Consider the following 20,335-nt stretch of genomic DNA (forward strand, 5'->3'; position numbering starts at 1 on the left):
TTATCATCCCAATTAATGAGTTATGCCAATTTAAGAAAAATCTGCTCTCTGTTTATAGTAGTGATTTCCCAAAATGTGTCCATATGAAGGAAAATTGTAGAATGTATCAACATATAAACTGTATCTTTTCCTAATATAAAATTCAAATTATATTTTACCATAAATCAAAGAGCCATTAGAAATTATTCCATAAGTCAGGACACAGTTAAAAATAGAAATTTTATGGATAAATTTTAAATATTTTAAAGTCAAGATTTTTCTGAAACTCTTGACTTACTTAATTACCAAATATTTTAAAAGATAAGGAACTCAGATGAATAATTATTAACACAGAAAGTTGTACACCAGGTAATAATTAAGGGAAAAATCCATTATAAATATGTCTGTATTATAATTAACTTTATGAAAAATAAGAAAAAAGTCTTGAAGAATATATACCAAAATGTTAACAGTAGTTAACTCTAGGTAGTAGCATACAGATTACTTTTTAAATCCCTATTTAAAATATTTTCAAATATGTAATTTAAAAAGTGTTTAAGAGAGCATCTGAAGGGAAAAATAATAGTTGCAAAACCAGCATTATTTGAATTTAAATAATGAGATACGTTAATACTTACAAGGAATGTCTCGGTAGCCATTTTCTAATGCACGAAAATAGTTCATGAACTGTAGAGTGGGAATTTTAAATATTTCCAATAAACCAGTGTCTTGAAATAAGGTATACATAACCTAAATGTCAATTAAAATAAAATTCACTTTAAAAATCAGGATTTCTATTTGCAGTTGAGTAGAATATGTTTTTGTGATTTGCATTTGGGGATGTTACCATGTATATGTCTTTAAGTTAATAATTTATTTAAAACTTTCCTACAATAAATTCTTCTCAAAACATTAAAAAGGAAGACATAACCCTGAAGCCCTTGAAAACCAAAGAAAACTATCACATGTCTCAGCTTTAAAATTTTTCTATTCTTCCCTTTAGTTTTTTTATTTACAATTTATTAAAGGGCACATGAATTCTATTCTACTCTAGTCCTTAACAGAAGTCCAAACAATATATTTATTACATTTTTGTCCCTAAAGACTTCAATGAGGTGAAACTGTATGCCCACCACATAAATTATCCTTATGTTTGTACATTTCATAAATACGATACCTGGAAGATAATGAGAGTGATATTTTGGGAAGGTTAATCTGATGCTGTTGTATGAACCCCTCAGGGAGAACCTTGAGTCTGGATGGTAACAAGGAACTATTTTTCCATGGCTCTAGCATGAAACGAACCATTTGGCCTTTGGTAAAGTACGGGGAGGCAGGTGACAGAAATGAAGCCTAAGTTTCAGTGGTTAGAACTAGCTCACATTTTATGTCCTCTTCAACCTCAGGCTTCAGTATAAAGTAAATCTTTATTCTGTAGTAAAATTAAACCCCATTAATACAGGCCAAAAAACTACTTTTCATTTATTCAATTAAAATTTATTTTAATATTTTAAATTTATATTTAAATTTAATATTTTCATTTATTCAAATAAAATTATACATTATATATAATTATTTTTATATATGGGTTTATACACACACACACACACACACACACACACATATGTATATATATCTTCTCAAATTTTTTACTGAAAACTTCATTTGTGAGAAAAATAATTAAGTGAACAATGTTGAAGTTGTGCCTAAACCAACATTATACATTTTTAGAGTTCGTGTTTTATAAAGATCCAAGGAAAAATTAATTTATGATAAAAAAGTAGAGATTTTAAACAAACCTGACTAAGGATCCTTCCTGATTTCTCTCCCATTTTTTCAACAACTTCAAATATTTGAAAATTCCAGTTGCTCATCTTCTCTACTAAGGAATCATAATCTTCTATTAAAATCAGGTCCAGTGATGCTTCCTGTTCAATCTGTACATATACGGGGGAAAAACACAAACCAACTCAACCTCACCTTTTAAAAAATATTGTTAAATCCACATCCAAATGAGAACACTTAAAATTGAACATTAAAAAATGGCCAATATTATTTTCTACAGAAGTTATTCTTAAACATAATCTGTACTTCCTACTTCTTCTCTTTGTAAAATGCTATCAGAAAAATGTAAAAATGTCTTCTAGGCATAAGAAGACTTATTAATCTTCACAGTACTTTTACAAATAAAAATACTGTATTTCCAAAACACTATACAAATCTAAAGTCCATTATTTTTTTTAGAAGTTATACATATCAAAGAATAATAGAGACTCCTATCCTTATACTGGCATTTATTACTAGTTTAACTAGTAAGGAATGGATGGTTTTTTCCCCCTAAAAATCTTAAATTTTGAACTTAAAAACAAAAACAAAAAACTGCTATTATAAGCAGATTGTTTTTTAATGCTTTATGCACAAGTTCCCCACACTTTAACATACACAATTTAAGAAAATATCAGTATAGAAAGTAATATATCTACTGTATCATTAAGTAAAATGTGTTCATTTTAAAATGAACGCACTTTGTTGTTCTCGGATGATGAGTTCAGAAGCACAGCTGACCCTTAACACGAGTTTGAACTACCTTGTGCAGTTCAAACAACCTTGTGCAGGTCCACTGCACAAGGATTTTTCACAGGACAGCGCTATAAATACAGTCTGTACTCACGGTACTGTTGGTACAGTAAATACAGCATTTCCTCTTATGATTTTTAATACCATTTCCTTTACTCTAGCTTTACTGTAAGAATACAGGATACAATACATGCAACATACAAAATACGCGTGAACTGACATATATGTGTTTATGCGATCAGTGAGACTTCTGATCAACTGCAGATTATTAGTAGTTAAGTTCTGGAGGAGTCAAAAGTTATATGTGAATTTTTGACTGTGTGTGGGAGGGTCAGCACTCCTAATACCAGCACTATTCGAGGGTCAACTGTAACTATTATGTTTAACCCAAAGTATTCTTTAATATGGTATGACTTTTCAGCAAAAAAAAATAAAAATAAAAGTACTATTATATCAAAAATCTTGTTCTGAGCAAAAATAATGACACTAGTACTAAACCAATATTATATTTCACCTTAACATAATCATATGGAAAGTTTATCTTTTACATTTGGTTGCTGTTCATTCTGTGCCTCTTCTGTTAGGTGAGTATCACCTTCCAAAAATAATTTTCTGCACTCTGTGTTCTCTGTTTCCACTTCATGTTGCACTTCTGTGAGGCTGAATGATTGTTTTGAGGAAACGGTGTTGTCTTCATCACCTTTCAAGAAATACATATAGTAATAAGAAGAATAAAACTTGCACTATATGCATAGTTTTATAAGGAAAATTATTTATAAAAAATCTTCACATAAAGTGAACCATACTGGCATTCAGTTTAAATTAATGGCACCATTAAGTTGTATCTTGCTGGATTATTTGGCCCAGGTACCTTGTGGTCTGACAACACAGACATTTCACCTGATATATCTATTCATGGATGAAAGAAATGGGGGTGGGGGTGAGGATATTCTTTATCAAAGTGAGAAACAGGAAAATTCCGTCTTTAGCAATTTGACGTATGCAATTTCCAACATGTGAAATTGTTTGAATTTTAGCTATGAAAACCCTAAATTCATAATTATAAATGAATGAAATCAAGGCACATCTAAAAAGGAAAACATAGTATCATTTATTGTGAATTATTTCTACCAATGTGATTAATAATATTTTTTTCCCCAAGTCTCATGGAAAAGAGAAGCAGCACTGGTAGGTAAATAGTATTCATTCACATGTAAAAAAAAATCATTTTCATTCTATTTGTAATCTTAGAAACAGGAAACTTCCCCAAACCCATCAACAATAGAAGAAATAAATGGTAGTATATTCACACAACTGAACAATATGTAGCGAAGAGAATGAACCACAGCCATATGCAACAATATGTATGATTCTTAAAAATGTGTGGAATGAAGGAAGCCAGACACAAAGTACATACTCTGTGATTCTGTTTATAAAAAGCTCAAAAACATATGAAAGACAAGAAAAATGTTATCTTTAGAGGGTATACCTGGGAGGGGCCTGAGGGGAAATTCTGAGGTGCTGGTACTATTTCGTTCATTGGTTTATTAATCGGGGTGATAATACAGGTATATGTTAAGTGTATGAATATTAATTCAGTTATAAAGTTATGATGTGATTACTTTTCAATATGTAGGGTTTTTTCCTAAGTAAAAGGGTTTTTAAGAGTACTTATTGGAACTGAGTTTCAGAAGAACTAGAACTTGATAATGGCAAGCTTTTTCCCCTGTAAAATATGGGTAACAATATCTATCTTACTGGAAGTTACATATAATAAATGGTCAATAAACGTTAGTGATACTCTGAACTTAATACACTGAATATACTAAAAAATCATTAACTAATGGTGACCAGGAAATATTATTCTTTGGAAAATATTACTTTTTCCCCATGAAAAACATTTAAGAAATAAAATTTAGAATATTCAACTATTCTTGGTAGGTCAAGGCAGTACTACTATAATAATATTCTAAAATTACCGTCCATCTAAAACTTGTTGACATCTAAGGTACATTACCTACTTACATTTTAATGACCCAAACTCCTAGTAACTATATCTTACACAGAACAGTAATAAAAACAGTTGAAATAAATGTAGTAAGTTCTTTTCCAAAGATGTCTACAACACTCTCTCTTATACCCCTTGCACTCTTCTCAAATGTATTCCTGTAGCTCTTCCATCAAGAGAGAGCATTTATTTCCTAATCCCCTGGAATCTGGACAGGCCGCATGACTGCTCTGATGAACAGAAAATGGCATTAAGTAACACTTTAGGTGTGTTTTGGGTTGAGCCATTAACTTGATTGGCAGCTCCTCCTCTCTTCGAATCCAGCAAACATGTTGGAAGAAGCCCATACAGGGGTCATATTTAGATGGACTAGTCAATAGTCAACAGACATGTGAGTAATCCAATCCCATCTTGGAAATTTAGCCCAATCATTCCCTCAGATGACTGTCACCCTTACCAATACCTGACTGCAATCACATGAGAGTCCTCAAGTGAGAATGTCCCAGCTGAGACCAGTCAATCCAAACAACTGTATATATATAGTATAATAACATACTATAAAATCCACCCATCACAAATGTATAATTCAACAATTTTAGTAAATTTACAGAGTTGTGCAACCTTTATGACAATCTGGCTTTAGAACATTATCATCATCCCCAGAAAGTACCCTCCTGCTTATTTATAGTTGATCCTTATTTTCATTCTAGGCAATCACTCCTCTGATTAATGTCTCTATAAATTCACCTTTTCTAGAATTTTATGTAAATAGAATCATACAATATGTAATCCTTTGAGCCTGGCTTCTCTCATTTAAAATGATGTTTTGATTTTATATGTGTAGTGGTATGTTATCAGAAATTTGTTCCTTTAATTGCTAAGATTACATTGAATGGATATACCACATGATATGTATCCATTCGTAACTTGATGGATGTCTGGGTCATTTCAACATTTGCAGCATCATCAGTGATATCATGACACTCCCAGTCTTGTCTTTGAGTGCTCATACGTTTACTCATGGATAAATTCTTAGACATGGTATTACTGGGTGACATGGTAAATTTATGTGTAACTTTTAAAGAAACTGTCAAAATGTTTTCCAGAGTGGTATACCATTTTATATTCCATCAGCAATGCACAAAGGTTCCAATTTCTCTGCATCCTTGCTAACAATTGCTATTGTCTTTTTGTTGTTGTTGTTGTAATTTTTTTAAACGTTTATTTATTACTGGGAGACAGAGAGAGACAGAGTGTGAGCAGGGAAGGGGCAGAGAGAGAGGGAGACACAGAATCCCAGGCAGGCTCCAGTCTCTGAGCTGTCAGCACAGAGCCCAACGTGGGCCTCGAACCCATAGGCCATGAGATCATGTCCTGAGCTGAAGTCGGATGCTTAACCAACTGAGCCACCCAGGCGCCCCACTATTGTCTTGTCTTTTTAATTATACCTATTCTAGTTTGAGTGTAGTGGTATCTTATTGTAGTATTAATTTGCATTTCCTTAGTGACTATTGATGTTCATCATCTTTTCATGTGTTCATTACCCATTTATTTATATCCTTCACCAAATGACTCAGACCAAAATATCTGACATCTCTTGCCCATTTTTTGAGTTGACTTAATATTGAATTATAAATATTCTTTATGTATTATGGATGTAAGACCTTTATCAGATATATAATTTCCAAATATTTTCTCTCAATCTATGGTTTGTCTTTTCATTTTCTTATTGTTGTCTTTTGAAGTGCAAAAGTTTTTAATTTTGCTGAAGCCTAACTTGTCATCTTTTTTCTTTCATGGATTGTGCTTTTGGCATTGTATCCAAGAATGTTTTACTCAACTCAAGGTCACAAAGATTATGTCCAATTTTTTCTTCTGCAATTTGCAAGGTTTTAACTCTTACACTTAGGTCTATGATCTATTTTGAGTTACTTTCTGTGTATATAATAAGGTAAGGGCCCAAACTCTTTCTTTGACAAATGAATATCCAATTGTCTTGGCCCCATTTGGTGAAAAAACTATGCTTTCTCTTTTGAATGGTCTTGACTTCTATATCAAAATCAACTGACCATAAATGCAAGAATCTATTTTTGGACTTACAGTTCTGTTCCACTGAACTACGGGCTCATCTTTTGATACTTCACTATCTTAATTATAGTGGCTCCATAATAAATTATGAAATCAGGGAGCATCAGTCCTCCAAATTTGTTCTATTTCCAAATTGTTTTGGCTATTGTTGGTCATTGTCTTTCCATGTAAAATTTATGACCAACTTGTCAATTTCTACAAAAAAAAAAAAAAAAAAAGCCTGCTAGAATTTGTTAAGTATTGCACTGAATTTCTAGATGAATTTGGAAGAATAGCCCTATTGACAATACTGGGTTTTCCAGTCTTTAAATAAGAAATGCCTCTCAATGTATTTAGATTTTCTCTTTTTTAATTTTAATTTTTTTTTTTTTTTTTTGAGAGAGAGCACACATGCACCAGCAGGGGAAGGGCAGAGGGAGAGAGAAAATACTCAGCAGGCTTCATGCCCAGTGCAGAGCCTGACATGGGGCTTGATCTCACCACTGTGAGATCATGACCTGAGTCTATATCAAGAGTTGGACACCTAACTGGCTGAGCCACTCAGGCACCCCATAGATTTTCTCTATTATCAACAATGTTTTATGTTTTGCAGTTTATAAATCTCTTGTTAAATTTATTCTAATTACTTCATTCTTTTTGATACTATTACAAGTGAAAATGTTTTCTTAATTTCAATCTATGATGGTTCATTGCTAGTACACAGAAATACAATTTTGTACAACACTGATATTGTATCTTATCTCTGCTAAACTGATTTATTGGTTCGTGTGTGTGTGTGTGTGTGTGTGTGTGTGTGTGTGTGTATTCTTTGGGATTTTCTATATAAAGGATTATATGCTCTACGAATAGAAGACAGTTTTATTTATTTATTTCCATTCAGGATTCCTTTATTTTTCTTTCAATTTTTTTGGCTAGAACCATCAGTACCATGTTGAAGTGCTGAAAGCAAAAAATCTTATCTTATTCTTGATCTTAAGGAGAAAACATTAGTCCTTTTCCAGTAAGGTGCGTGCTTTTCAAAGATGCCCTTTATCAAGTTGAAGAACTTCCCTGCTATAACTAGTTTGAGTGTTTTTATCATGAAAGAGTGTTAGATTTTATCAAATGTTTTTTCTGCACATATATGGATTATCATGCATTTTTCTCCCCTTTTATTCTATTAATGTGGTATATTACATTGATTGATTTTCAACTGTTAAACTGCCCTTGCATTCCTGGGATAAATACCACTTAGTCATAGTGTGACCATTTCATATGTTGCTGGATTCCGTTTGCCATTATTTTGTTAAGGGTTTTTATGTTTATACACATAAGAGATATTGGTCTGTAGTTTTTTTTGTTTTTGGTTTGTGATACCTGTGTCTGGTTATGACATCAGGATATCACTAGTCCTTCAGAATGAGTTGGGAAGTTTTCCCCTCCTACTTTTTGGAAGAGTTTGTAAAGGATTGCTCTTCTCCGTGTGTGTGTGTGCGCGTGCGTGCACGTGTGTGTGTGGGGGGGGAGGGGGGGTGGGTGTGTGTGTTTTAAACAATCTCAGAACCAAAAATTACTGAACTGTACACTTTGATTTTTTTAATGCTTACTTATATTTGAGAGAGAGAGCATGTGCGCACGCGCAAGCAGGGAGGGGCAGAGAGAGAAGAGACACAGAATCGAAAGCAGGCTCCAGGTTCTGAGCTATCAGCACAGAGCCCAACGTGGGGCTTGAACCCACAAACTACGAGATCATGAGCCAAAGTCGGATGCTTAACCAACTGAACCACGCAGGCGCCCTTGAATTGTACACTTTAAAAGGGTGAAGTTTATAGTACATAAGGGGATCAGTATGAGCCTATAATCCCTAAGGGGGCCTATCTATTGCTGATTTACTTTTATTCTTAGGGTGCAGTACTGCAGAGTTTTCCAAGTTATCCCTACCATGGTAGGCCTCCACCTCCAGTATCTAGCTCTCTAGTCCCATGGAGGTACCAAAAGGACTGCTCATTCTATTAGTCACTGGACCCTCTGGAAGGAGCAAATACCTTTTTCAAAGCCCCATACTCTAGGCTTATTTCCTGAATTTCTATCCTCCTCCAGATCTTGTACTGGTAATTGTGAGGAGCTTGTTAGTTTTCAATTGCTTTAAGCACATTTTGGTTGTTAATAATTTCTGCAGCTTTTCTAGCTACTTTCAGGGGGAATGACGGTCTGAGTTACCTAGTTAACTATTACTGTATGCTTGAGTCATCAATATTTTAAATTATAAAACCACCATAACTTTATCACCAACAGTATTTCTTGTTTGAGGATATAAAATGTTTCAGAATGACATAATAAACTATATTTTATTTTATTTATTTAAAAAAAAATTTTTTTTAACGTTTATTTATTTTTGAGACAGAGAGAGACAGAGCATGAACAGGGGAGGGGCAGAGAGAGAGGGAGACATAGAATCTGAAACAGGCTCCAGGCTCTGAGCTGTCAGCACAGAGCCTGACCCGGGGCTCGAACTCACGGACCGTGAGATCATGACCTGAGCTGAAGTCGGACGCTTAACCGACCGAGCCACCCAGGCGCCCCAATAAACTATATTTTAAAACAACTCCTCTCTATGTCATAAAAACTCTTTTGGGCTTAGAGTTCAACATTATCATAATTAATTACTCTATTTATGAACCCTACCCATAAACTGAAAAGACTGCATTCATTTGTATAGCACACTTTAGTCCTTTTTTTTTTTTTAAGATTTTATTTTTAAGTAATCTCTACACCCAACGCAGGGCTCAAACTCACAACCCTGAGATCAAGAGTCGCATGCTCTTCCAACTGAGACAGCCAGGCACGTCCCCAGCACATTTTACCCTCTGTTACTTCAAAACACTTTTACCCTCTGTTACTTATAACTTGTTCCTAGTAACTTCTCTACTTATCTTGTAAGTATATAAAAATGTTATAATCTTCATTTTAAAGATGGATAAACTGAAGTTAAACTCACACATTTATTCATTTCTAAAACAATCTAAGAAACTGTTCTGAAATTCAGACACACAGGACCTTTGCAATCTCACCTGACTTTCCACTGTGGCAGTCTATACCAGATTCGGATTCAGATGTTGAAACATATTTCCATATTTGATGTCCACAGCTTAAAGAATAAAATAGATAAATATACATTCATAAATGAGGCTAAACTTTTTACCTAAATACAATTTTGAAATCTGCTTAACTTTTAACCAGGAACCCCGTTGCAAAATATCATACAAGTCCAATCTCTCTATAAACTTAATAGGCTTTATCCTGGAAGGCATCTTGTGTCCCCAAAGAAACTAACATATTTTGAAAGTCACCGAGGTCTGAGGTAAACACTTATCACTGATAAAAAACTAAGCAGAAATGAAAACAAACACCGTATGAACTGGGTACTAAGGTAGTATATACTAAAAGAATTCTCATAATTTACTGGTATCTTGAGATGGATAGAATACTACTATATATCACTTTTGATAGAGATCACTTAATTGGAAAATGAACAATTGCACTAAAATGAGGAAAAATTTCTTAAAAAGAAAAACTACTTGATAAATAGGGAAGATACAGTCTTAATCCATCAACTAGTTACAACATAAAACTAGAAAACTAGGAATACTTTATTAAAATAACCTATATTTTGAGACAGAAATAATCAACATTTAGGAAACTTACCTGTTACATAAACTGCTATCAGAATTTCTAACATGCTGATAAAAATCTGGTGAATTGGGTGCACTGCCCAGAGATCGGTGTAAAATAACACTTGGCTTAGTAAGAGAACTGGCAGTGGCAGGAAATTCTACAAGTGATCGATTCATTAGAGAGCCAGCGGAGACTAGTCCATGGCTGGGAGAATTCACAGGACTCAGGCTGGGGAAAGCAGCTGAAAAATTCAAAAGAGAAGAAAGAGATCAATAAATATGTAGGCGTGTGTTTGTGTTTATTGTCTATATGTATTTATAAAGAGCATTTTCCTTTTTTATTTAAAAAAAATTTTTTTTTAAATATTTATTTATTTTTGAGAGACAGAGTGAGACAAAGTGAAACTGGGGGAGGGGCAGAGAGAGAGGGAGACACAGGATTGGAAACAGGCTCCAGGCTCTGAGCTGTCAGCACAGAGCCTGACGCGGGGCTCGAACCCACAGACTATGAGATCATGACCTGAGCCGAAGTCAGACGCTCAACCGACTGAACCACCCAGGCGCCCCTGCATTTTCCTTTTTTTAAAGAAAGCAAAGTATTTGCAATTAAATGATAAACCAGATTTCCACGTGGAGCTATCTTCAAGACATTCCAGGCATTTAAGCAGAATATAGACCATGTTTGTCATCATGAATGAGTGTGAAATAAACACCTTGTGGCAGGATGGCACAGATATTGAGAGTGTAACTAAGACGTACACAAAGTGTGGCGCAGATTTTCCTAATTCACATTGGTGTTTATCTTTCACATGTTGAATCCCCACCAGCTTGATCATCCACATGAAGAAAGCATGGTTACCAGATTTTACTGAAGAACCAAAGTTCTTAACAGCATTAAGCAAGTTGAGCGAAGACAAAATTATATGTTAACACGACTGCAGATCTCTTTTAAAAATATGCCCAAATCTTTCCAGCTCATTCATTCAACAAATATTTGAGAGCCTACTATATGGTGGAAGATGTGTTGGATTTCACAATGGAGAAGAAGTTACCATCCCTGCTACTCTACAAACCTAGAGACTAGTGGTGAGTACAAACAAGTGCTAAGTGCTAAAATAAGGGGGAGAAAAAAAACCCAGAGTACTTCAGAAATCCATCTCTAATGCTACTGATCTGCTCCAAAAATCTTCACTGAGTGCCTTGAACTAAGGTGAAATGGGTATCTGGAGAGAGGTAGGCAGATTTAAAACTTCATTTGGAAATAAAGATCCAAGTAAAGTGTGAATCAGAGAGCACAGCACATAATAGTTATTCAGGACCTACGACAGTTTCGCCATAGCGGTATAAACACTTGCAGATGTGTGTGATGGTTAATTTTATGTGTCAACTTGGCTTGGCTATGGTGTTCAGCTGTGTGGTCAAGCACCGGGCTAGTTGTCGCTGTGAAAGTATTCTTCAGAGGTGACTAACACTTTAATCAGTAAACTGAGTAAAGCAGATCACCCTCCCTAATGTGTATGGGCTTCAGCCAATTGGTTGAAGGCCTTAAAAGAAAAGACTGAGGTCCTCCAAAGAGGAAAGAGTTTTGCCTCAAGACTGCCTTCAGATTCAGGACTGCAGTATCGACTCGTGCGAGAATTTCTAGCTGGACAGCCTGCCCTGTAAATCTCAAACCTGCCAACCCTCACAGTCTTGCAAGCCAATTCCTTAAAATAAACCTATCTCTCCATCTCTCTCTCTCTCTTTCTCTCTCTCTCTCTCTCTCTATGTAAATACACACACACATCCTATTAGTTCTGTTTCTCTGGAGAACCCTAATATGATGTGTTGTTTTATTTAATCTTAATAACTTTGTGAGTTAAGTAGTATTTTCATCTTCATATGTCGGAGGAGGGGAGAGGGGACTCCAAAAAAGTCAAAAAACTTGATTTAACAGTTAAAAAAGTCAAAAAACTGTGTTAACAGTTAACACTGTGAGATCAGACTCTTTTCCCAGGGCTGCCACTGCTACTCTATCAGACTCATTTCTTTAGAGGTTCCTATAATTTCATACAATGTTAGGGCTGAATGGGATTTTTTTTTTTTTTTTTTTTAAATCTGGTCACCTTAATGTCTCAGAAGAGGAAACTGAGGACAAGATGTGTCTTGCTCGTCATAATCACTGGTTACTAACTGGAAACAAAGGTTCCAATTTTTAGCCTTCTTTTCTCTAATTATACTAGTGAGTATCCAAAATCCTGACAAGTGGGCTAAGAAGAATAAAGGGTACAAAATCTTAGGGTAGAGATTGGATATACAGACAAACCTAGAAATCCTTAAAAAATGCTCTCTATAATATAGATCCACCATTTTTATTTTAAACCCTCTTTATTGTGAAATATAACACACACATAGAAAAGTTACAATGAGACTACTCATCACTCAAGCTAAGACATAAAACATGGCCAGAGCTCAACCACCCTGCCTTCTAACTCCCCTGCCTCTCTTTAAAGGAAATCATTATTTTGACTTTTATGGTATTGTTTTTCTTGCCTTTCTTTATATTTATACCATGTATGTACGCATTTTTTGACAATGTGGATTACTTTTGCCCCTTTTGTGAACTTTGTAAACTGAATTAGACAATAAATATAAATGCTTCTATGCCTTGCTTACATTTTAAAATAATATTTCCAGGCAGTTACTTGTTATTGTGGTTGATTTTCAATGCCATATCAAACTGTATGCATGAATATAGCACAATTTTATTTCTCTATTCAAGTACTGAATGGCCAAATTGTCTTCCAAAGTGGCTGTAGCATTTTACTTTCCCATCAGTGTATCAGAGTTTCCACTTCTGAACGGTTTTACCACTTGTTTTTATCTGTCTTTGTAATTACAGACATCACAATGGTATGAAGTCACAGGTCACTGTGGTTTTGATTTACATTTTCCGTAATGATTAATACTGAATATCTTTTCATGTGGTATGGGCCATTTGTACATCTTCTCTGGAGAAACATCTATTCAGATTTTTGCCCATTTTTTAAGAAGGTAATTTGTCTTTTTATTATTGAATTACAGACATCTATGTATATTCTGGATAAAAGGCCACTATCAAATACATGATTTGCAAATATTTCCTCCCATCCTGTGTCTTATTATCACTTTCTTTAGGTCTCTGTAGAAATACAAATGTTTTCAATTTTAATGAATTCCAATTATCAGGTTTTTTCACTCATGAACTGTGCTTTCGATGTCATACCTTAGAATGCTGTATTCAAAACCCAAAGTCACAAACTTTTTTTTTGTTTTCTTCCACTAGTTTTAGGCTTTCACTCCTACCGTTGAGTCTATGATGCATTTTGGTTAATTTTTGAGTATAACAAAAGGTAGAATTCCAAATTCATTCTTGCTCCTGTCTATTTCCAGGATTTGCTAAAAACACAATTTCTTCCCCATTGAATCATCTTGGCACCCTTGTTGAAAATCAGTTGACCATGTAAGGATTTATTTCTGGACTCTCAATTCTATCCCACTGAGCTGGAATATCCTTATGCCAATACCAGTCTTGATTACTACAGCTTGGTAGTAAGTTTTAAAATTTGCCAGTGTGAGTCCTCCAATTTCTTCTTTTTTATTAAAACTGTTTTAGCTATGCTGGGTCCCTTGAATTTCCATATGAATTTTATGATCAGCTTGTCAATTTCTGCAAAGAAGCTAGCTCAGATCTTGATAAAGATGGAAAGAAATCTAGAACAATTTGGAGAGAAATGCCATCATAACAATATTACATTTTCTGACCCATGAACACAGGAATATTTCTTTTATTTATTTAGACTTCTTTAATTTCTTTCAACAATGTTTTACAGTTTTCAGTGTACAGGTCTTATACTCTTGTTAAATTTGTTGCAAAGTATTTTACTATTTTTAATGCTAACTGTATATAGAATTATTTTAATTTCATTTTGCATTGTTCATTGCTAGTATACGAAATACAACTGATTTCTGCCTAGAGATCTTGTATCCTGACACACTGATAAACTTCTTTATTGGCTGTAATAGATTTTAATGAATTTCTTCAGATTTCATAAATACATGACATTATACGCAAATATAATTTTACCTCTTCCTTTCATTCCTTCTTAGCTAATTGCTATGGCTAGAACCTCCAATCCAATATTGAGTAGAAGTAGCAATTTTAACTATTAACATCGTTTTATATTTTCATTTTATAATTTCTAGTTCTATTTTCTCTTTGATGAGATACTATTGTCATACTCAAATACTCTTGAAATGGTTTCTGCTACAACTTTAAACATATTTATAATAGGAGATTTAAAGTTATTGTGTGCTAAGTCCAAACTCCAAGCCCCGTCAGGCAAATTTTCTGTTGGCTGTTTTGCTTTGTGTGCATGGCAAAAATTTGCTTGTGTATTTCATTTTTTTTGTTGTTGAAAACTGGACATTATATTTTAACAGTTCTGGCATCAGATCCCTCCCACATCCAAGGTTTGTTATGTTGCTGATTTATGTTTGTTTTCTTGTTTCTGATTGTTGAATGACTTTCCTGGACTAATTATGTAGATTCCGTTTTCTCTGAGGTGTGTAGCCACTGAGTTCTTTGCTGGTTTGTTTTTTTTTCCTTTAAGTTCTTGATTTATATTTTAAGCTTGACTTCCTGCAAGTCACCCATGGGTCAGTATAATTTTGTGGTCAGCGAATGATGTGTCAGAACATTTCTTTAAATGCTTTGCCTACACGTCATCTGTAGGAGGGAATGTTTGAAAAGATACACCTTCAAACTTCAGTTTATGAAACAGCCTTAGATTTCACATTTCACTTGTGAGAGCTTCTAGGTCAGCTACAGATAAGTGACTAGGGCCTTCTCCTTTCCCAGATCTTTCCTATGCACACGCACATCCTGGCACAGGATCCTGAGATCTTCAGGAATCTGTCAGACACTTTCAAATTCCCTATGGTCATCTAGTAGTATCCAGGATTTCCTTTTAAATTCTCAGGCAGCTCTTGTTTACCACAAGTGAAATAACAGCCTTAGGCGGTCACAATGTTGGCTGGCATAGGGTTTGTTTTTTAGAAAGCTGAGCTCCGAGTCAAATCAAATACCCACAACACTTCAGGAACAGAGATTTTCCAAGGAGCTTTAAGTTTATATTAAGTTTGGGCAAAGTATTTACTGTCTTCTTGGGGGAGTTTCAAAAGAGGTCAGATCTCTCTGATGGCTGAAATGCTATTGGCTTTTAGCAATAATGCCACCGAGGGAGAAAGCTGGGAAGGGATAGTTCCCAAATAAAATGCCACAGAACCCACCGTCTTACCAGGGTTCAATAGTCTGTCTTGTACAGAGGACTTCTAGTTTTTTCTCAGGCTTGGGTTAATTTCCAGAGTTCTGATATGGCTCAGTTTCATTTTTTTTTTTTTAATGTTTATTCATTTTTGAGAGACAGAGAGTACAAGCAGGGGAGGTGCAGAGCAAGAGGGGGACAGAGGATCCAAAGTGGGCTCTGCACCAACAGCACAGAGCCCAATGCGGAGCTCGAACTCACGAACCGTGAGATCATGACCTGAGCCGAAGCTGGACGTTTGAACGACTAAGCCTCCCAGGTACCCCTGAGTTTCACTTTTTTGGCCCCTATTTTTGTTATTTTTGTTATTTTAGCAGGAGAGTGAGTTTACAGAAATATTCTCTCTGCCATTCCTGAATGAGTCTCTATATGTGATATTAATACTTTGAAACTCATTGAGACTTGTTTCATAGTCTGACAAATGGTCTACTGTTATCAATCTTGTGTGTACTCTTTGAAGTAATTTTTTTTTAACATTTATTTATTTTTGAGACAGAGAGAGAGCACGAACGGGGGAGGGTCAGAGAGAAGGGGAGAAACAGAATCTGAAACAGGCTCCAGGCTCTGAGCTGTCAGCACAGAGCCTGATGCAGGGCTTGAACTCACGAACCACGAGATCATGACCTGAGCTGAAGTCGGACACCCAACCAACTGAGCCACCCAGGCGCCCCATTGTGTGCATTCTTTGAAAAAATATTCATCCTGGCTGAATGTAGTGTTTTACAGTCAGGTCAGTTAATTCATATTGTTCTAATCTTTCTTATATCTATACTAACGTTTTGGTCTGCTTATTCTACTAGTTAATGAGAATGGTGAGTTAAAATCTCCAAATATTAATATAAATTTGTCTATTTCCCCCCTTTAGTTCTGTCATTTTTTGGTTCATGTATATTATTGCTATGAGATCAGAAGTAACTGTGTCCTTATATAAAGAGTGGGTGTCTTGTAAAGAACATATGCTTGAGTCTTGTTGTTAACTGTCTGACAATCTTTGTCTTTTAACTGGAGTGTATTTTCACTTTTTGTTGAAAACTGAATATTTTTAAAATATACTTAACAACTTTAGCAGATCCCTCCTTCCCCCCCCCCAACAAAATGTATATTCAATGTAATGTAGTCTGTTTAATCCACTATCTTGCTATTTATTTTTCAGTTGTTCCTTCTTTTTCTCTTTTATTTTCTCTTTTCTTGGATTCTTCTGGGTTACTCAAGTTTTTTAAAAAATCATGCCACTGTTACCTCCTATGATTGTTTACTTATACCTTTTTTAAAATTCTTTTAATTGTCACTGTATATTACAATGTGCGTCTTTGAAGTATTAGTTTCTCTCAAACTTAAAACTTTTTACTACTTTTCAATCATTCCTAGTACATTACAAATCCATTTACCCTTCTCCCACCCTTTATATGCCATTGTTATCATACATTTGACTCCTTCATATATGATGCATGCAACAAGGAAGTGATTATTGCCGTTGTTGTTATTTCTAAGTTACATCCAAGTTAGTTAGCATATAGTGCAACGATATTTTCAGTAGATTCCAGTGATTCATCCCTTATGTATAACACCCAGCACTCATCCCAACAAGTTCCCTCCTTAATGCCCCTTACCCATTTACCCATCCCCCCACTCACAGTTTGTTTTCTGTATTTAAGAGTCTCTTATGTTTTGTCTCCGTTTTTATATTCTTTTGCTTCCTTTCCCTTATATTCATTGGTTTTGTATCTTAAATTCTTCATATAAGTGAAATCATCTGATATTTGTCTTTCTCTGACTGACTTGTTTCACTTAGCGTAATACCCTCTACTTCATGTTGTTGCAAATGGCAAGATTTCATTCTTTTTGATTGTCGAGTAATATTCCATTGTGTATGTATGCATGTAATGTATAGGTATATGTATATGTATATACACCACATATTTTTTATGCATTCATCTGTCGATGGAATCTGGGCCCTTTCCACACTTTGACTATTGTTGACAGTGCTGCTATAAACATTGGGGTGCATGTGCCCCTCAAAACAGCACAACTGTATCCCTTGGATATACACCTAGTAGTGCATTTGCTGGGTCCATTATTATTGTTTTTAATCAACATTCACTTATATTCACTCAATTTACGCTTATTAGAGCTTTTCATTCATTCCTATCATTCTGTGCTTCAATCTGGATCATTTTCCTCCTACCTAAACTACTATCTTTGCTGGATCTTAGTAGTGCAGGCCTATCAGCAATAAATTCTATCAGCCTTTGTATGAAAAATATTATTTCAATTTAATTTGTAAAATGTATTTTAATTGGGGTGCATGGGTGGCTCAGTTGGTTAAGGGTCCAACTTGAGTTTAGGTCATGATCTTGCGGTTCATGAATTTAAGCCCCGTGCTGGGCTCTGTGCTAACAACTCGGACCCTGGAGCCTGCTTCAGATTCTGTGTGTGTGTGTGTGTGTCTCTCTCTCTGCCCCTCCCCAGCTCACACTCTGTCCCTTTCTCTCTCTCTCAAAAATAAACATTAAAAAAATTTTTAAAGATATTTTCATTGATAAAGAATTCCAGGTTGGCATTTTTCTGTTTTTTTTTTTTCAATACTTTTAATATGCCATTCTAGGTCTTTGAGTTCATACTTGGTATTATAGAATCACTGTGAATATTATTGTTGTTCCCTGAAAAATAACCTTTTTTACTTGGTTGCTTTTGAAATTTTTCTTGTTGTATAATTCAGGGGTTTGCCTGAAATCCTTATGATTTTATCTATCTTCTTGGGGTTCACCAAGTTTCAGGAATTTGCTAATTCCCTTACTATTTTGGAAAATTATTCTGCCCTATTGTTTCTCTCCTCCCCTTTTGAGTCTTCATTTACACAGAACCATTAATTGTGCCTTAAATGACTCTTAAATGTTGTTCTGTTACTTAGGCTCATAAACATTAAAGGCTCTTATGTCTTCTGTTATGTAATACCTTTCTTTATCTCTGATAAGTTTCTTTGCTTAGAAATCTGCTCTGGCCGAAATTTATATAGCTTATACCTGCTTTCTTTTGATTAGTGTTAACATGGTGTATTTTTCTCCATCCATTTACTTTGAATTTTTATGTGTCTTTACATTAAAAGTGGGTTTCTTATAGATAATATATATTTAGGTCATGTTTTTTGTTCTACTTTAACAATAGACATCTTTTTTTATATGTATTTATTTTTGAGAGAGAGAGAGAGAGTGAGCAGAGGAGGTGCACAGAAAGAAAGAGGGAGGCAGAGGATCCAAAGCGGGCTCTGTGCTGACAGCCCCCAGTGCGGGGCTCCAACCCATCAACCATGAGATCATGACCTGAGCTGAAGTCAGACACTTAACGGACTGAGCCATGCAGGCGCCCCCAACAATATAGGTCTTTTAATTAGTACATTTAGGCCACTGGTGTTCAGAATGATTACTGATACAGTTGGATTAACATCTATCATATCTATTACTGTTTTCTATTTGTTGTCCTTGTTCTTTGTTCCTATTTTTGTTTTCTACTCTTCTTCTGTTTTTGTGGTTTTGAGAATTTTTATCATTCTACTTTCTCTCTTTTCTTAGAATATCAGTTATACTTCTTTTTCAACTTTTTTTAATGGTTGCCCTAGAGTTTGCAATATACATTTTACATCTAACCCAAGTTCACTTCCAAATAACATTACACCACTTCACAGATACCTTATAATTATGAGTACCTTATGATAATAAAATAACCCCAATTCCTCTGTCCCTTGTATCATTGCTGTCATTCATTTATATATATGCATATATACACATACATAAAATACATATATGCACATATAATTGAATACATTGTTGCTATCATTATTCTAAACTACTGTTAGATCAAATAAAAAGAAAAATAAAAGCTTTTAATTTTACCTTCACTTACACCTTCTTCAGTGCTCTTCTTTTCTTTATGTAGATCTGAGTTTCTGACCTACACTACTATTCTTCTTTTTAGAGAACTTCTTTTAACATTTCTTGTACATCAGGTCTACTGGCAACAAGTTCCCTCAACTTTTGTCTGAAAAAGTCTTTACTTTCCTTCACTTTTGGAGGATAATTTCAAAGGGTACAGAATTCTAGGTTGGCGTTCTTTTGTTTTTCCTCACAATACTTTAAATGTTTCATTCTACTCACATGGTTTCTGAGGAGAAGTTTCATGTCATTATTATTTTGTTCTTTTATATGTAAGATGTTTTTTTCCCCTTCTGGCTTCTTTAATGATTTTTTTTTATCTCTAAATTTCTGTAATTTGAAAACAATATGCCTAGGTATTGTTCTTTTGGTATTTATCCTGTTTGGTGTTCTGTGAGCTTCCTGGATCTATGGTTTGGTGTCTGATACTAATTTGAGACGATTCTTGGTCATTATTGTTTCAAATATTTCTTCTATTCCTTCTCTCTTTTTTTTTAATTAAAAATTTTTTTTGATATGAAATTTATTGTCAAATTTGTTTCCATACAATACCCAGTGCTCATCCCAAAAGGTGCCCTCCTCAATGCCCATCACCCACCCCCCTCTCTCCCTCCCACCCCCCACCAACCCTCAGTTTATTTTCAGTTTTTAAGAGTCTCTTATGGTTTGGCTCCCTCCCTCTGTAACTTTTTTTTTTTCCTTCCCCTCCCCCACAGTCTTCTGTTAAGTTTCTCAGGATCCACATAAGAGTGAAAA

The 20,335-nt window shown here is 34.7% G+C and overlaps 1 protein-coding gene across 2 annotated transcripts in view; it reads right to left on the reverse strand.

Moving 5' to 3' along the window:
• Window positions 1-20,335, reverse strand: part of LOC125917267 (cGMP-inhibited 3',5'-cyclic phosphodiesterase B-like) — a 40,748-nt gene that overhangs the window by 10,387 nt on the left and 10,026 nt on the right. For both annotated transcript variants that reach the window (XM_049623520.1, XM_049623521.1), the window contains 5 exons: window positions 10,337-10,547; window positions 9,703-9,779; window positions 3,105-3,256; window positions 1,779-1,916; window positions 618-729 (listed from right to left, as the gene is read on the reverse strand). In XM_049623520.1, coding sequence (XP_049479477.1) covers window positions 618-729; window positions 1,779-1,916; window positions 3,105-3,256; window positions 9,703-9,779; window positions 10,337-10,547 — 690 coding nt within the window. The remainder of the gene's footprint in view (window positions 1-617; window positions 730-1,778; window positions 1,917-3,104; window positions 3,257-9,702; window positions 9,780-10,336; window positions 10,548-20,335) is intronic.

Source organism: Panthera uncia, unplaced genomic scaffold (assembly GCF_023721935.1).
Source record: "Panthera uncia isolate 11264 unplaced genomic scaffold, Puncia_PCG_1.0 HiC_scaffold_1636, whole genome shotgun sequence".
NCBI lineage: Eukaryota > Metazoa > Chordata > Mammalia > Carnivora > Felidae > Panthera > Panthera uncia.